General features: G+C 36.7%; 1 protein-coding gene across 7 annotated transcripts in view; it reads left to right on the top strand.

Moving 5' to 3' along the window:
• Nucleotides 1-19,090, top strand: part of LOC128865155 (protein cappuccino) — a 162,347-nt gene that overhangs the window by 58,447 nt on the left and 84,810 nt on the right. For 3 of the 7 annotated variants that reach the window (XM_054105213.1, XM_054105212.1, XM_054105219.1), the window contains one exon: nucleotides 14,805-15,162. In XM_054105213.1, coding sequence (XP_053961188.1) covers nucleotides 14,805-15,162 — 358 coding nt within the window. Of the gene's footprint in view, nucleotides 1-3,724; nucleotides 3,990-4,349; nucleotides 4,860-6,033; nucleotides 6,619-14,804; nucleotides 15,163-19,090 lie in introns of those variants that run through there. The other 4 variants (XM_054105214.1, XM_054105218.1, XM_054105216.1 and 1 more) reach the window with 4 other exon arrangements.

Genomic DNA, 19,090 nt, shown 5'->3' with positions numbered 1-19,090 from the left:
CTACTTGTTAAGATTTAATTTAAAGTTTTTCTTACATACTTATATGACAATGCCCTAAAATTGTAATAACTACTAGATGTCTTTTTTCAAACTCTAAATTTGACTTTTCTAATAGGATTGCTTTTGCCTATAAAAAGCCTGCGCGCTCTTGGAAAGAACACATTCCGAAGATTTCATCTTATGAAGATTTGCTCAGTGAGGCTCGAGAAGCCGAACTTTTTTTAAATGACCTTAGGAGTGGAAACTCTGATCAAGCTGCTAAGAGTGTTAACAGTGAAGTGGCATGCGTTGCAATTTTTGTCGAAAGAAAGGTCACACGCCGGAAAACTCTTTCAAAAAACAAAAGGCCGATGCTGCGGAAGCTCAGTCAGTGGCAATTGCACAGGCAGTAACTGATAAGCTTAAACTTGCTTGCTATGGTTGTAATACCTCAGGTGTTACTCGCGCAAATTGTGCAACATGTCGAAATAAAAATCCACTCTCTGAAGGTTTCGTGAATTTTAATTCAATAACTGCGATTGGTATTGGAAGAGGCATACCTATGGTCAATGTACAACTTTTCGGTGTACCAGGTCAAGCAGTTTTATATTGTGGTGCGCCTACTAGCGTAGCGAGCGCTAATCTAAAGTCTGTCATGGACTTTAAAGGCCGTAAATACCGAAATGTGAAGTGTGAAATTACGTTAGCTGATGGTAGTACTTCTACGCAAGAATGCTTGTCCACTGTGTGTAAAATAATTATTGGAGGTCGATGTCTCAACATTGAGTTCATGGTGTTACCTAACGCTACCACTAATCGGACTTTGATCGGCACGGACTCTCTTGAACAGGCTGGTATAGTTCTTAATATGGGCCAGAAGTATTGGTATTTCGAGAGCGATGCCATGAAGCATTTTGAATCTGATAGAGACTGTGGAAGTGTCGAGCACGCGACCGAAAATAACGGCAGAAGTAGTGCCTGAGCGAGTAATAGATAGACCGAAAATTTAAATATCTGATTTCGAGTCTTATGGTCCGGAAATTCCAAATAATAATTATTCACCACACTCAATACAAACAATATTTAAAGATGCTTTGCCAGCCGATGCTGTAACTCCAGACACAAAACTGCAGCCATCACTATTTAATGGTCTAATTTACAATATCGCAAACTATGATGACAACGATTTTATGAGGCTTTATTCCATAGACTTCAAAATACTAAAATCAACTGATGGTAAGGACTTGAATAAGGAGCAGAAAAGACAGCTCGACGGCGTACTTCATAATCACGCAGAAGCGTTTGGGAAAATCGACGAACCGACTCCATATGCAGAGCACAAAATTGATACGAGTGATCACGAACGTATTTTTAGTTCAACTTAAGATAGGTGGCTTGTCAACAGGATTTTGGCTCTTCAGGGCATTTGAAACGAAAAGGTTAAACTGATTATTATTGTGTAGGCTTGTCATTCTGAAAAATTTTTTTGGAAAATAACAAAATGGACGACTTTTGAAAACATACCTTTTTTAACTTCACATCTTTTTTTTTAAGACGCTTACTTCGTTTTTACAAATTGTTTTTCGTTTACCATACTATTTGATGTCAATAATAAATATAATAAACTCAAAAACGATCGTATTTTATTTTCTTTAAAAAAAAAATCCTAAAAAATTGTTATAAAAAATGAGTATTTGACCAGGTACGTCCTTAAATAAATAACAATGGTACGTCCTTAAAATAATAAAGTAAAAATATTAAAATAAAAAAAATGTAATTTAGTTTAAAACATAAACAAATTTAATTAAATTATCTTAAAAAATATCAATAAATTAAATGAAATAAAGTTACATAAAATAAATTTAAATAAATAACAAAATAAAATAATACAAAATATTCAAATATAAATGAAATTAGCAAAAATTTAAGTAAAAAACAGAATAACATTAAAAAAGAAACTAAAAAATGAATTAATAAAGCGTTGAAAAAAAATTATTTCTCGGCGGAAGTATTTTTATTTAATTATCAGAAAAACAATAAAAAGTTTTATATTTAGTTTTTATTTACGGAACCATACATAAAAACTAGTTGCAAACTATAGAAAATAGTTGCGTTATGGAATTTTCAAGGCGAATCTATTAAAAGTGCTATCGGAACATCAGCTGATTTGTTTTTTTTTTCTTTCGCCGTGTCCATGTGGCTGTCAGCCCAGACTGAGACAAAACGAATTCATTTTTTGTTTTCTATTTTTCCAATACTTCGCTTTGACAATTAAACGTACAAAACATTGTTGATAGTCTAGTGCCACCACCTTTAATGAATGCGCCTTGGGTTTTTTGCAAATTAATTACTCGCACTTAAATTCTGCTTTTTCGCCCACTAGCACAAAAGTGCGGTTATTTCGAAATGTCAAAAAATCATAGAACATTTTTTGGCGTTTTATTATAAACCAGATGATTGTTATTTTTGTAAAACGGAGCCTTATCATGCTTCGAAACGCGCGAAAATAAAATCTTAAAACTCACACAACTCTATTAATTTTAATTCAATTACAGTCAAGTATAGCTCATTCGACGCAAAATTAAATTTAATGTAACAGTAGTGTACTAAAAACAATCCTCAATATCGGATAATATCGTAAAAATTATGTCAAAGTTGAAAAAATAGAGAAAAAATAAAAAAATTCCAAATACTTCCGTCTACAGTCTCGTCAGTTGTCATTTCAGAAAAATTGTCAATACACAAAACGGTTTTATGGCCATAAAATGAGATTTTGGGGGTGTATTGGAAATTTCTCCTATACCACTTTTCTTAGTTTTACTATTCCTATAAGTTGTACTAGGTCTCCATAAAAGTATAATATCACTGTCGCACAGTGTTATTGCTAAATATATTTTTGATGAATTAAAATAATTTGAACTATTTTATATTGTAATATATAATTTGGAAATAAAATTTAATCAAAACTGCAATACCACATGTGGGCTCACATACGGTAAAGGGTTAATTGGCCTCCGAATATTTAGTTTTCGTATTTTTATTTTGTGAGCTCAAGGACGATTTAACAATAAAATAACAGATTAAGTTTTTGCTATTTTTTATTGATCCTCATTTATTTCAAACTCAATAAGAAGTCATCTTCGGGAACTCTTGGCTGTGCCTGGTGGATAAAAAATAAATAAAATTAATTTAAATAAAAACAAAGTATTCTAAAATGATCAGAAATTAGTTCAATAAATTTTTGCTATTTAAATTTCAATTCTACACTTATTAGAAAAAACGGGCATTCCGTTTACTGCACATGTCTGAATCCCTCCAGCCAAAAACAAAACTCTAATGGAATTAAGTCCTAGCTTCAATTTGAAAAGCAGACTTTGCTAGAAAGGTTCCAAAAAAATGCTCAACAACCTTGGCGTTTATAAAATCGATTCCCTTTAATTTCAGCCCACAAACATTCTGTGCGTTTTTCATTGACCGAAATGCAGTTCCTCATATAACTGCTGATTCGAAAAGAAGCTGCTATTTACTCCACCCTATACATAGGATCACTCATTGCGCGCTATCATTACAGTGTGGTTGCTTTTGTTTGTGCCTTTTTCTTTGTTATTCTTATTGTTATCGTTTAACTTTAATGCTGCTGTCCGTCGCGGGTACCTATTCAGCGCGCTGGTCGTGCTCGACCCACACACACCCAACGCTGTGCTACATCGACGACATTACTCAGCCACCAGACCACCAGTCATAAGCCGAGTGCGGCACAGCGCTGACGCTTTTTATCGATTTTCCCCATAAAGAATACGAAATTCGAGAAGCGCGCAAACTCGTGCCTGCTGTATTAATTTCAAGAGCTAAATGTCAGTTGAAATGTCAAAGCTGCAGTTGAAAAGAGCGCAAACAAGAGATGTGAAAGAGAGTGCTGAGTGAAACAGCTGTCATTTGTTGTTTGTTTACAATAGGTCTGACTTACTAAGCACTGCACTGGCAGTGCAGCTACAAAGTGTGACTTTCATGTAAGGGACATATTCGTTGTTGTTGGTGGTGGATTTGCGTGTTGATGTCTGTATGCGACGTATTTGTATGGCGTGTTGCTGTAGGTTAGTGTTGCCGTTGTAATTATTGAACGGTTTCGTGAAAATCTGACATTTCGCCGGAAAAGAAGTAGGAAGTAAGTGCCAATATACGAGTAACTGGTGTGTCTGGGCAGCGGCTTGGCGTCCGCGACGCGAAGCAAAAAGGAAAAAAATGTGAAAACCAAAAATTTAGCAAAAGGAAATTGTGGAAAAAGTTTAGTGATTGTGATTGTGATTGTGCGTGTGAATGACTTACGGCTCGACCCATTAACGTGCCATCAGGCTGTGCAAAAACAACAACAATAATGTAAACATATGTCACAAGAAAAAAATCACAACCGAATAAGTGCAAGCGATTTGGAACGGATGTGTCATTTGCAGCCATTAGCAACCGCAAGGCGTTGGTGGCGGGGGGCCGACAAGGCGCACCAATAAATAAAACCAATAGCAACCGCTGAGGGAGTGTAGAAAGTTGAATGTAGGAGTTGAATGAAAAGGGCAGGGGGGCTAAAAAATAAATACTCGCACTTGCTTTAGTAGTTTCAATAATTCAATGAAAACCAAATTAAAGTTAATTGAAAAAGTCACGAGAGCCACGCATTTGCAAGTGAAATGACCACGCAAAGGCAAAAAGCAACAGCAACGGCAACGGCAACAACAGCAACAACGGCAGTCAAATCAGACTCGCTCAGAACAACACAAACCGCAACAAATTCACAAACGACAACAAAAACAACAAAACAAATAAGCGTGCGAGATAAAATGAAATGCCGCACCCAAAATTTAGGCAAAAGATATGAAAATGCAAAAGTAAATAAAGAAATAAATTAATAAAATTGCACACAGATAACAAAGCGGATTGGATGAAATTGCAAATAAATTAAGTGGATAAGTTTAAAAAAACAGCACAAGAGAAGACAAATTTTAAAATATATAAAAACAGAAACAAAATTTATAGAAGATATTAATGAAATAAATAAGCAGAATAACACAAAAAACAAAATAAATTAAAAAAATATTAAAAAATTGAGCAAATATTTGATAATAAGCAATATAATATAAAAAAATTAAATAAATAAATAATAATAAGCAAAATAATATAAGAAAACAAAAGGAAAATTAAATGAAATCAATTGATAATTAAAAGCAAAATAATACAAAAAAAGGAAATAAAATAAAAAGATATTTGATAAAAATTAAATAAATAAATAATAAAAAGCAGAATAGCAAAAAACACCAAAATAAAATTAAAAAATATTAAAAAAGAATTAAGTAAATAAATAATAATAAGCAAAATAGTTTGAAGAAACACAATTAAGTTCATATTTGATAATAAGCAAAATAATATAAAAAGTATTTGAGAAAAATGAAATAAATAATAATAAAAAGCAAAATAATACAAAAAAGAAGAATAAAATACAAAATATGTGAAAGAAAAATTAAGTAAATAAATAATAATAAGCAAAATAACGCAAAAACGCAAAAAAATATAAAAAAATATTTGAATAATAAGCAAAATAATATAAAAGAGCAAAATAAAATAAAAAATATTTAAGATAAATGAAATAAATAAATAATAATAAGCAAAATAATACAAAACGAAACATAAAATAAAAAATATTTGAGAAATAAATTAATAATTAAAAGCAAAATAACGCAAAATAAAATAAAAAAATTGAGTAAATGATAATAATAAGCAAAATAATATAAAAAAAAATTAGTTAATATTCGATAATAAGCAAAATAATATAAAAAAGCAAAATAAATTAAAAATATTTGAGAAAAATAAAATAAATAAATAATAAAAAGCAAAAAAATACAGGAAAGTAAAATAAAAAAAATATGGAAATCAATAATAATAGCAGTATAAAAGGAAAATAAAATAAAATAAATATTTAAAAAAGTGAATATTTAAAAAAATAAAGTAAATAGATAATAATAAGCAGAGTAATACAAAAAAATGCAAAATAAAATAAAAAAATATTTGATAATAAGCAAAAAAATATAAAAAAACAAAATAAAATTTAAAAGAAATATTTCAAAAAAATTAAATAAAAAAATAATAATTATAAGCAGAATAAAATAAGAATAAAAAAAATTATTTTTAAATTTCCAAAACAAAAAAACATTTTATTAATAAATAACGCAATCACACAAACAGAGAGCACAAAAACAATAACAACAACATAAAAAAGAACAAATTAAAGAATTATAAGCAAACATCGAAGAAGCGCAAGAGAAATAACAACTACATATAAGCCAAACTAGCAAAGACAACAAAAATTCTAGAAAACTCCAACAACAACAACAATCACCTACACTATACCTACTGTGATTAAAAAGTAGCACAACAAAAAAATAGTCAAACTCAAATTAACAAAATTTAGCGCAACACACAAAAACCACAAAAGCAAACAAAAACTGGAATCAAAAATAAGCACAACAACAACAAACTCACATCTACGTGTGCTTACTTGCGCACCCATTAAAAGACACGGTAGAATTCGTGAAATTCTTGCACTTCCAAATAACTTCCTTTCATTCAAATTAGCCGAAATCAAAATTACGCGTAAGTAAAATGAAGAACTCCAAATTAAAAAAAAAAACACAAAAAACAAACAAAAAAACCAGCGATCATTGCAATTTCCATACCATTATATTTTTACAATTAGTATTTCAAAAGATCCTATCTAAGATAGGAAGTTCAAATACATTTCACAGAATGGATCGAAGTGGCATAGAAATTTGAGGCATACAAACATTTCTTCGAAAGAATCCTAAGCCCCAAATACTCAATGCCTGATTAGGCTCCGATCCAATCTTAATAGGTAAATGGCTGGAAATGAGCCTCCCCAACATTATCCGCAGCTCCAAATCTCTTTCGGAGGTTTATTATACCGATGGATTATGAATATCTATCGTGAGCTATATACATTTTGAGTGTTCGGTTCCAAGTTCCAAGCCGACTCCGAACGGCAACTAGTTGTTTTTTATGAGGAGCTTTTTCATGGCAGACATACACTCGGAGGTTTGCCATTGCCTACCGAGGGGCGACCGCAATTAGAAAAACGTTTGCTTCATTTTGGTCTTTCACCGCGATTCGAACCTACATTCTCTCTGAATTTCGAATGATAGTCACGCACCAATCCATTCGGCCGTGAATTATTTCACCACTTTTTAAGTAAAGGTTTTTGAAAACATAATTTGAGGCATGCATATCTCCAAAGGAACCCTAAGACGGTATTCTCAATATCTTCATAAGCTCTTGATCCAATCTTAATCGGTAAATGGCTGAAAATGAGGTATAGGCCATTAGGCTATAGAATTTTTAAAAGACCCAATCTTAACAGCAGAGTTGAAAATGCGTCATTTTATTTGCTTCAGGGACAAAGAGGAGTAGGGGTTTTCGATACACGGGTTACCGCATAAGACGCAGGCTCGTGAATGTTGACCGAATTACCAGCAACCACCTCGACTTATCCCAACTTACACTTTTTGCAAATTTTTGTATTTTCTGTACTTACCTTTCATGAGTCACAGACGCCTTGATTGCAAATATTAATTGCAAGTTTTGTAATAATTATTTATAATTACTTTTCGGGGCTTTTTTTGTACGCGACCGCTGAATGCGTTACTTATTTATTAGTCATCATTATTAAGAAAATGTGCGGCACTTTACTACAATCATAAGGTATTTACAGTGGGAAATGAATGAGTTTACCTTGCGGTGCCCAATACAAATGGAATGTGTCGCCATAGCTTTGTTTTGTCTGGGATGACGCCCGTGAAGGGGAAACTCTCATGAGTACTGCTTCACTGACGATTCCTAGATGGAATCGGGAGTCGGAACAGGGGTTTTCTCTAAATCAGCCAATTTATCTATCTCCTTTAAACTGCCGAATACTGCTAGTGTTTTTCAAGCAGAAGTCTTTGCGATCCTGCAGGCATGCAAAATGCTTAGAGAACGCAGGAGCAAGGAAGATATTAACATTTCATTCGATAGTCAAGCCGCGATCAAGGCTCTGACGACGCCATGGTGCAGAACCAAATTAGTAAACTCCTGTAAGGAGGAGATCAAATCTCTTGCAAGTAGTATTTCTCTGATCTGGGTTCCAGGACATAGAAACATAGAGGGAAATGAAATTGCTGATGAGCTCGCCAGTGAGGGGACTGAATTGGCCTCAGAGACCTCCTACCCGGTCATCGGCATCCCCTTGATAGTTGTTAAAGGGAAACTGCAGAAATTATTTCCCAGGAAAGAGCAGAAAAGATGGAGCTCCATTTCTTCATGTGCTATTTCGAAAACCCTTTGGCCCCATTAAAATATACGGAGGACTCAGAAAGTTTTTTGGACTCCTCGCCATTCAATTTCCAAACTCGTAGCTGTATTTACCGGTCACTGGACGATTGGCACACACGAGGAAAAGCTACGATTACCATTTAACCCCCATTGCAGAAGCTATGGGAACCTTTCAGAGAAGCAGACTGTTGAGCACACTTTCTCCGTAAAAGTCTGGGTTTGGCAGCTAGGTGCCCTTTTCTTCCATGGCCTGGGGCAGTGCGCCAAGTTAAGTCCCATCAATCTTCTCCATTATATCAACAGCTCTGGAGGTCTCATAAGGAATGCCAAATTGGTACTTCAACCATTTGACCTACCTACCTACTGCTATACCTACGTACTAAATACCGCTCCACAATCTACCATTCACCGCGGAACTGCCAAAAAAGCATTATCTCACGGTCATTAGAAGCCATATGCAATAAAATACCCAAAGCTCTAAACAAGTTTGGGCATTGGTGAGAGTTGCATGGTCTTTCAGTGAATCCTATAGAAAGTACTCTGGTACTTTTCACTAGGAAACGCAATATGGAAGGCCTGTTACTACCCACATTGAAAGAAGTATCACTGCAACTATCTGCTGAGGTCAAATCCTTAGGGGTAATCATAGACAATAAGCTGACCTGGAAAACGCACGTCGAGCAGAAGGTCTCTCGAGCATTAAACGTCTTCTGGCAGTGTAAGAGAATCTTTGGCAAAGCATGGCGTCTAGGACCGGCGATAATACACTGGTTGTATATCACCCTGATTAAAGGTCTACTATGGTTAATAGCGGATTTGGATGGTACTTAGATGAAGACACTAAATACTTCGGTGGGGCAGCAGTATTGGAATTTGTAGTGACAGTCAAGCTGCACTGAGAGCCTTGCTAACCCACGCTGCTTTTCGAAGTTAGTAGGTGAATGTAAAACCATACTGAACAGTATTGTGAAACACAACAAAGTTAGTCTTATTTGTGTGCCTGGACATTGTGATATTGCAAGGGACGAGTTGGCTGACAAACTGGCTAATGAAGGCTTTGTCAGCATACCACTAGACCCTGAAGTCTTTTCTGGATCACTTCAACTATGAATTGACGACTTCATGAGGTCTACCCATGGATGGCGTTGGCCTGAGTTGGACTCCTGCAGAGTAGTAAAGTGCTGTGTGAAAGAAGCAAACAGGAAATTAGCAACCTTTCTCTTAAAACTTAGTAGAAAGGACCTGATAGTACTGGTGGGCACAATGCCTGTTGTCAGGATTCATTGACGACCTAGTATGCCTATCCTGTCGTGAGAATGAGGACACTGCGGAGCACTTTCTCTGTAGCTATTTGGGGTTTTCTAAAATCAGCCTTAAGCTATTGGAGTGCATGAATAAATTTTCCACTATTCCTCTTCCGGACCTCTTAACATTCATCAATGCATCCAAGAGATTGGCGGAAGAATGACCTCAAACCAATTTTTCCGTTATATATATAATGACCACCGCGACCACGCTTACAGGACAATATCCTTTTCATGAAATTTTCCTTAACCGAATTGCAAAGTGGCTGCCCTATGTCCTCGATAGCCTCACTAATTTCATCTTTGAGATCTTGAATCGACCCTGGTCTGTTGTCGTAGACCTTCTCTTTCACGTGGATCTAAAAAAAAAGCCACTAGGTGTTAAAACACAAGATCTCGGTGGCCAATTGTGATCACCTCTTCGAGAGATAACACGGTCTGGAAGCTTTTCCCCATGAAAGATCAATGGTTTCGTTGCTTGAGGAGCACGTAGTGCCATCTTGTTGAAAATAAACGTTGTCCAGATCAATACCATCCAATTCCGGCCATAAAAAATCGTTAATCATCTCTCGATAGCGCAATCTATTCATTCATAACACCTGTTATTAGAATACCCGTTATATATAATTGGCGCTTACACCCTTTTTGGATGTTTGGCCGAGCTCCTCCTTCTATTTATGGTGTGCGTCTTAAATGGAGGGACCTACAGTTTCAAGACGACTCCGAACGGCAGATCTTTTTTTTATGAGGAGCTGTTTCATAGCAGAAATGCACTCGGAGTTTTGCCATTGCCTGCCGAGGGGCGACCGCTATTAGAAAAAACTTTTTCTTATATTAATTTTGATCTTTCACCGAGATTCCAACCGACGTTCTCTCTTGATTCCGAATGTTAGTCACGCTCCAACCAATTCGGTTACGGCGGTCACATCTATATATCCTGTCTCTCTATTCTTTCTACTTTAATCTATCCGAATGTTGTACAATGGTCTTCTTGACTGAGTGCTTGGACTTGTTCAACCCCCCACAAATCTTATCTAATCAAAATCTCACAGGGCTTGTGAGCTTGAGCGTGAATACCATTTCGTTGGTTTGAGGCTCGATGCCCACTATGCAAATTTCTCATAAAAACCCTCTGCCCTTCGGGAGCGGTAGAACCAAAGCTTGGGGAAACATTACAAATTGGAGGCGGAACTTAAATTTCTTAAGCCTTGTGCACTTATATATATACCTACATATGTATCTCAAGAAAAAATAGAAATATCTATATTGGTCTTAACTTAGTATTAGTTAAGTTATTATATGTATATCTATAAAATCGTTCAATAAAATTTCCGTTAGCAACAATAACCTTCTCGATCTGGGTCCGGAAACGATGTCCGAATCGAATGCTTCTTACTCATATTGACCGTAACGGCCTTCAGAGAAGCAATGGTGTAATGAGGACGCTTCTTATTTTCACGCTCAACTACGTCCTATACGTAGTAATCCTGGGGATTAAGGTCTGGGCTCTTAGGCGGCCGTAAGTTCGGTGTTAAGTGCTGATGGAAATTTTCAGCCATCCAATTTTCTGTGGTCATCGCTTTTTGTGTGAAGGAGCAGAGTCTTGCTGAAAGATGTATGAGCTGTCACCGCGTACACTGTGAATTCAATCACTACTGTCTCTAGAACCTTCCCAAAGTAATGCAGAAAGTAGTCCCAGAAGGAGAGGAGGAATTGTTTTAGTGGCCACACTACTCGGCGCAGTTGTCGCTGTAAGTGCGAAAGCATTTTGAACTCGACCTCACCCATCAAAAAGAAAAAATATCTAGAAGCTCTATTTATGCAGCGGAATTCACACAAAAGTAAAGAAGTGCGGGGGCATGGCATATCCTTTGTTGCTCACAACGCGTAAAACTATATCAGTGGCTGCAAACTTTGTGTGCATGACAACAGGAACCTCTCCAGGATTAGAACTTAGCGGCCTGTCATTTCTGCGGTTTGTCTTTTTATCTTTATCTAAATGTTTTTGACGCAAAAAAAACCACGACATCTCGGCGCTTCAGTGTGTTTAATTTGCTCTCGCTGTTCTCGTGTTTGCTCCGACACAAACTATCTTCTGCACATAATGTAGGACTTATGCCGGAAATCTTCGTAGACAAATCGACGAATGAAACCCTCAGTAATGTTATGTTCCTCCGCAAGGACCCTCATTGATTTCGAAGGGTCCCCGTCAATGATTTTTTGAACTTGTTGAGTATATTCTACAGATCGGTACTAGTACGGCCATGTTATGAGAAGACCAGAGGACCAGGCAGTGCGGCAAGTGTTGCAGATGGAGGAGTTAAAAGGAGGACCAGGCAGACCACCAAAAACATGGAAAAATACTTTAAAAAACGACAGGTGATGCAAAGCGTGAGTGAAGATACAAGTCAGGACAAGAAGAGCCAACCCGAAATAGGATAAGGCAAGACCAAAGAAGAAGCAACAGGCACTGCATCGCCGCTTGATGCTTCCAATTCACGGTGAACCTTATGAAGGAGTGGGCAGGTGCACTTAAGAAAGTTAGGTTGTTGGAAAATTAGATGTCTCTACATTTCTTGAGTTAAGTCGTAGTCCTCTATGACTTATTTGAAAAAGACCAAAAAGAAAGATTTTGGTTTCGGGAAGTTGTGATACTTCGATAAAATATTGTTTTATCTATTTCTTGATTACTTTCCTATAGCTTCTGTTGAAAAAGTACCTCGTGATGTGAAAAAAATCATTTTTTGAGTTGGGGCAACTCTTAGTTGTTTTCTGTCATTCGGGACATACTGGGTTTGAAGATTTACCGCTTTCAGATCCTTCTGTGACAAATGTATTTTTGTGGGCGGATTACGATTATGGGGTCGAAAGTGCCCATCACCTCGCCGCTCTGAGGAAGATGGGGCAGGTATGGGTGTTTGCCAGGTGTTAGAAAATAGAAGGGTAGAAACACGCTTTCTCTCTCTCTCTCTTCCTCTCTCTCTCTCTCTTGCCAACAAGTGCTACTTTAGACTAGTTTAGATATGTGGGGGGTTGGACAAGTCCAAGCACTCAGTCAGGAGACCATTGTACTACAACCGGATAGAATTCAGGAGAAACAATAGTGATAGGAAATATAAAAAGTGGGTGGTAAGACGGATAAATTAGATTGAGGTCACTCCTCCACAAATCTCTTGGATTCATTGATGACTCTTAAGAGATCCGGAAGAGGAAGAGTATGAACTTTATTCATTCTCAGTATATCGCAACCCAATATCCTAAATCTGATTCTGGAAAACGCCGGACAGCTACAGAGAAAATGCTGTGGAATGTCGTCATTCTCAAGACAGGATAGGCATATCGGGCAGTCTACGACCTCCATGGCAACCATATGCTTACCACAGACGTTGTGCCCTGTGATTACACTCGCCAGTACTCTCAAGTGCTTTCTGCTGAGTTTTAGAAGAAAGGTCGCTATTTTCCTGTTCAGAGTTCAGAGTCTAGTGGCATACTTGCAGAGCCTTCATTAGCCAATTTATCAGCTAACTCGTTCCCTGTAATACCACAATATCCAGGCACCCAAATAACTTTGGACTAAGTAGCCAATTGAGTAGTAAAGTCCTCTCTCGACGAACAAAACGTAATACTTTATTAGGCTCTCATCATGCCCGTCCTAACGTATGGCGCAGAAGCAAGGTGGATTTAATAAGGTGACAGCATTCACCCAGCTGAATTTTTCGCCGTAGATATGGCTTACGTCAAAGTGATATGCTTTGTTTGTATGTATTGGTATGTCTACATTCGTATGTTTACATTTGCTTGCTGATTTTGACATGATGCTTGCACCAAACGCAACAACAAATACATGTAGTGTTTTACTTATATGTGTTTGCTGTCACCTGTAATAAATTCGCCTTGGCGCAGAAGCTTGGACGATGAGAATATTTGATAAGGTGCTCGTGAGAGAGAGATTCTGCGAAGATTTTATGGTCCTTTGCATGTTAGCGATGGCGAATATAGCAGGCTATGCAACGATGAGCCTTTTGAGCTTTGCGACGCCATAGACATAGCGCAGCGAGCCAGCGTAGCCAGCGGCTCTCAGCGGTTACGTTGGCTGGGTCATGTCGTCCGAATGAATACAAACGCTCCGGCTCAGAAAGTATTCCATGCGGTACCAGCTGGTGGTAGCAAAGGAGGAGGAAAGTCCTTGAGAAGATCAGGTGGAGAAGGTCTTAGCTTCAATTATGTGTCAGCTTGGCGCCGGTTAAGCGATAATCGCGCCAATCAAGAAAAAGTATATTAGAAGAAAACTAGCCTTTGGGTCAGAGTGACTCGTCAAGTTTTATATTTTTTAAATCTAAATATTAAAGTAGTACTCTGGCCAAATACACATTTTTTATAGATATTTTTTAGCAATTTTTTATAAGAAAATAAAATGCGATCATTTTGATTTTATAGTATGTTATTATTGACATCAAATAGTATACAAAAACAATATTTTTTTTTTTGACATATTTTTTGTAGTAGTGTGGAATCAAAATAAGCCTCATAGGTGGCTTGTCAACAGGATTTTGGCTCTTCACGAAAAAGTTAAACTGATTATTATTCTGTAGGCTTGTCATTCTGGCAGGTGCTACAATGGGAATTTTTTTTGAAAAATAACAAAATGGCGGACTTTTGAAAATACCTTTTTACTAAAATTAGATTTGTATCAGAAAAAACCGATGTCACCTTTAAACGGTCATTTTTTGAGTGAAAAAACAAAATCCAACTTTTAGCAGTAATTTTTTTTTTTTTTTTCAAATCAAATAAAATAAGTCAAAAACAACTCTTTTCTCGAAACTTTTACCAAAATTCCGCAGTTATGAGTTTAAAAATATATACAAAAATTCCTAATTGAAGCAATAAAATAAAATATTTACATTCTAAGACTTAAATTATCTGCTCAAAATCAGGTATTTCGAACTTATTTTATGAGCTGAGCCATTGCAAGCAATACGCGAATTAAAATACATAAGAATCTTTCATTAAACAATAACGCATTTACGAAACTCCTTCCGATATCACTTAACTTCGAACTTAAGTAGAAAATTAATGCGATTAAACAATGTTGTAATTGACTTAAATTCTTTTTGATTTTCTTCTCTTCCAATTGCACGCACAAAATTGTAGACTCGCTCAAGCGCAACATCTCCACCAGCCAAGAGAATGGGTAATACGCAAACAAACCACACCACAACACACGACCCTCAAACGCCAACTAATGGCGCAGGTGGTGGTGGTGGTGGAGGGAGTGGTACGTTGAAAAGTCGGCGCGGCAGTCGGGTGAAAGTTTTTGCACGTTTCGGCCAAAGGAAACAATCGCAGCTGTCTGTGTTGCCGCCAACGTGCGCGTCCGCGTCAAAGGAGGCCATCATTGCCACACCCACTTCGACTTCCGCTTACGATGATTCGATCGAGGAGGAACTATTGCTACGCCAAAGTCATGCGGCTGTGATAAGGCAGTTGGAAGATGAGCAAATGGATTTCCGTAAGTTTGTGGTTTCATTCCATTTTTTTGATTTTATTTTTCAGTTTATTTTCGAATTTGCTTCTTGTTGTTGGTGTACATATTAAAAAGTTCCTACTTTAATCCTCCTACTCAGAATATAAAATACCACTACTACTACTACTACTACTACTACTACTACTACACATATAGTACAGTTACATTGTTGTTCTTGTTCTCTTAATTGTTACTGCTTGTTACGTTTGTTGTTTCTGTACTTGCCTAGAATTTGTGAATCCTATTAATATATCGAGATGTGTATTTTGAATTAAAAGGAATTAAAATTTACAGCACTAAATATTTACTGAATTTGGCAGTTTGCTGATTTACTGGAAATTCTTTTTATAATTGCTATTTATTGTTCATTCTTCTTTTTTCATCATTTGCTGCTAACTTTTGTGCTACTTTCTAGATCCTTTGATTGCCTTTTGAAAAGTTGAAAGCTTATTTAATTTATTTTCAACTTTTTTGCCAATTTCCCATTCCCATAAAATGTTGTGGTTTCCGCGTAGTGAAGAAATAAACTGAAATTGGCCAAACATTTCGATTTGATAGATTTTCATATCTTCGATTTTATATCAGAATTGCGTGGGGGAAACGGTTTAGTTAATAATTAATTAGAAACTTTCATTAAACTTTTTTTTGGCATGGATTAATTGGGTACTTTGAGGCCATAGTGGCTTAGACGCTTGCCCAAGCCAGTCTGTACTTTCCAGAAGCTCTCTGACTTCCACAGTACACAGACCTTCGAATTCACTAAAAAAGTGTCTATCTGAAAAAGAAATGGTAAATATACATACGTCTAGATAGGAGCAGGACAATGTCATAGGAAGTGCGAGATTGTCTCTTCCTCTTCCTTAGAAGTGGACTTCTGCAGAAGTCATGTGTTTGCATGATCATCCTCTGGCCGTGTCTGCCTTAATAGGCAGTGCTTCGTTGTAACGGAAATCAGAGTGAAAAAACTATGCTTATTTTGGCTTAGCAGAGAATCTGTGCGCTTAGTATCGAAAGTCGGTCACAGAGTCGAGCGATTCTAGAACTGGTTTCATTACTCCATATTTCGTTCGCTGCTCTTACAATTTTCTCAAAGAGCAGTAACCTACGTGTCTGTACGGATATGCCTATGTCATTGTCTGTGTACTCATCAGACCTCTTGGTGCCAAGTCTCGCTAGGGCATCGGCCCTTCAGTTACCTTCGATATCATAATGCCCAGGAATCCATGCTACCTTTAGATTAAATGACCAAGCCATCTCGTTAAGAGATATGCGGCATTTCATAGCTACCTTGGAGATTGTTGATTACTTTGTGAGGGATTTTATCGCCACCTGGCTATCAATGAAAAAGAAGATACCATCAGCAGGTATCGCATCACATTGTAGCAGTGTCATGGCTTTTATTAATGCCATCATCACCCGAAAACTAAAGGAGATCCGCAGATGTTCGATATCTAAGCTTTTCAGGTATGCGAACCTCTTACAGGCCAGTGAAAATGATATGGAAGAATGATTTCTTGCCTTCTCTTTAACTGGTATGTTATTTTTGTTACTGGATCTATACCAGATTAACAAGTTTAGGAGGCAGTTCAGTTTCAGTGTCGAAAGTTTTTTGTTTTGCGACTAGCTCTGTTAGAAAACCCCCATAAAAGCTCAAGTAAACGGAATATCATTGTTATTCCTAGAGGATTTCGTCTCCGCCCTCTGAGTTTTTTGCTGGAACCATTCATTTCTTAGCACTTCTTGCCTTAGAGTAGGATGTTTACTATTTCTTGAAGACAATTTCTTCATTGAAGCAGTAAACGTCGCACATAGGTAGATTTTGAAGATTTAGGCGGCCAAAAATATTTGGCTGCACATATCGTCTTAAAACTGTTTAATAATTAGAAATTTATAATAATTTGTTTTACTAATCGGTTAAATTAAAAAAGTATATGTATTACACTGTGTAACACTGAAAAATACCTTAGCAGTAAAGCTCCTTTTCTTGTAGTATGACAAGAACTGTCATCACTTGTTTGTATCTTATTGTGGGCTACACATTGACTTTATACAACAAATCTTGACCTTTCCCAAAGTAAAAATAGAGCCCATATTTCACTAGTATTTGCATAAAAGTTACCTTAATCGATTTTGAAAAAATTGTTTTATATGTAATAGAAAAATATTTAGAGATATATTTGTTAAAAATACACCAAAAGCACAATAGATATGTATATACAGAAATTGATTAATTTATTAGTTTTCGCCTTCTGAATTAAGGTGTTCTGTCACATCTTTGTCCACATATTTAAAGGGTACGAGCAGCTTAATTGTGTCTGGGCTAAACGACTTTGATGTTTTTTTCTTTCTTCTGCGATGAACTGAAATACTGCTCAAAAAGGGGTCCGAGCTTAACAACAATCGATGGTATATGTCGCGATTGCACTCTTCACGAGAAAACTTCCGTGCATAATTTTCTCGATACATCCGGAAGTGCTTGTTGCGCGCCTCTTGAGCCTCCTCTGACAGTTGTCCTATTGGTAATAATGAGTTTTCAATTATAGCAGCGCCATGGACTAGTATCTTGTGCATTGTGGGTGCAGGACCGTGGAGAGAGTATTCGGGCCCCGGGTGAAACTTGAGATACGGGCCCCTTCAAATTATGTCTAATTCTTATAATTCGAATTACTCTCGAGTCCGGGCCCCTCTGAAAACTCCGGGCCCGGGGGAAAAAGTACCCGAAATCTTTTTTGAATGGTTTCTTTTGTGGTTTTTTCCAACAGTTCTTCCTCAGCTATTCTCTTTGCTCTATACTTTTTCACTGGCAATTTGTAAGCCAAATGCAAAATACTTTCGAATAACCTTATTCTAGCGTGCAGAACGGATAGTCCAAAATCAAGGGAATCTAGGCTAACTTCATTCTTTTTGTCTAGATCGTTAAAGTCTTTCGATGTTGCTTTACACAAATAACATTGGCTAGTGGATCTGGTATCGGTGGCAGCATTGCAAACCTTACCATCAATCATCGTCATATTAAAAATATGCCGGAAAACAAATTTATTTCCTTGCAGCTCTATTTCAGAAGCAACTAAGTTGTTTACTGAGGATTCAACAAAATTTGTTTCTTCTTTCGTGACGTCTATACTTTCTTTGATAAACCTAAATCTTATCGGTCTACAGAATTTAGGAGATGACGGAGAAGGGTTTTGCCCAACAATTTTTCTGTTTTCGTTTCCACAGGTGATTTGTAGTGGCACAAAAGAGCTAAGAAAAATGTTGGCATCCGAATCAGAAGTATCCTCAATTTTTTGTTTATATTTAGCTTGCTGGGAACCATCGCATCCCCACTTGCATATCATTGTAAGAGAATTTCTTCGTCCTCACTTAGAGTGAGGAGCACCTCCTTTAAATACATTGATAAGCGCATAATTGTCTTATCGATGAGGCTTTGCAAGTCAGTTTCTGCGTAAGAACTAATTACCCGTATTTGCGTTTGGTAACATTCATTTTTAGCTTCTAATAAGCGATCGTAACAGGGATAAAGATAAGGGTTTGTATTACGAATTATTTCATATTGCTCTCCTGTTAAGTCTGCTTCTACAAACATAGCTAAGGCTGCATGTGGTGTCAATATATTACCTCTCCCCGGGCTTGTTGATTCTTTGTATGCACTTTTGTATTTTTCTGCACGTGATGGAGATTCTGCGATTTCTTTCAGAATTCGCGAGGCGTCCCTCTGCCCTTTTGCTATTAGAGTGGATTGCGCAGCATGTATAATAACTGTATTTTCTACCATGGAACGGACTTCTTCCGTTTTCCTACGTTTACTTCGCTCACTACACTTTTCGAATGATTTGAATGGACGGCCAGGGCGAAAATGTGACTTATTTGGAATTTCGATTGTTCCATTTAACCAAGACTGGTTAGCTTTTAG

This window comes from Anastrepha ludens, chromosome 5 (genome assembly GCF_028408465.1).
Source record: "Anastrepha ludens isolate Willacy chromosome 5, idAnaLude1.1, whole genome shotgun sequence".
Taxonomy (NCBI): domain Eukaryota; kingdom Metazoa; phylum Arthropoda; class Insecta; order Diptera; family Tephritidae; genus Anastrepha; species Anastrepha ludens.
This window is presented reverse-complemented; position numbering and strand designations above follow the sequence as displayed.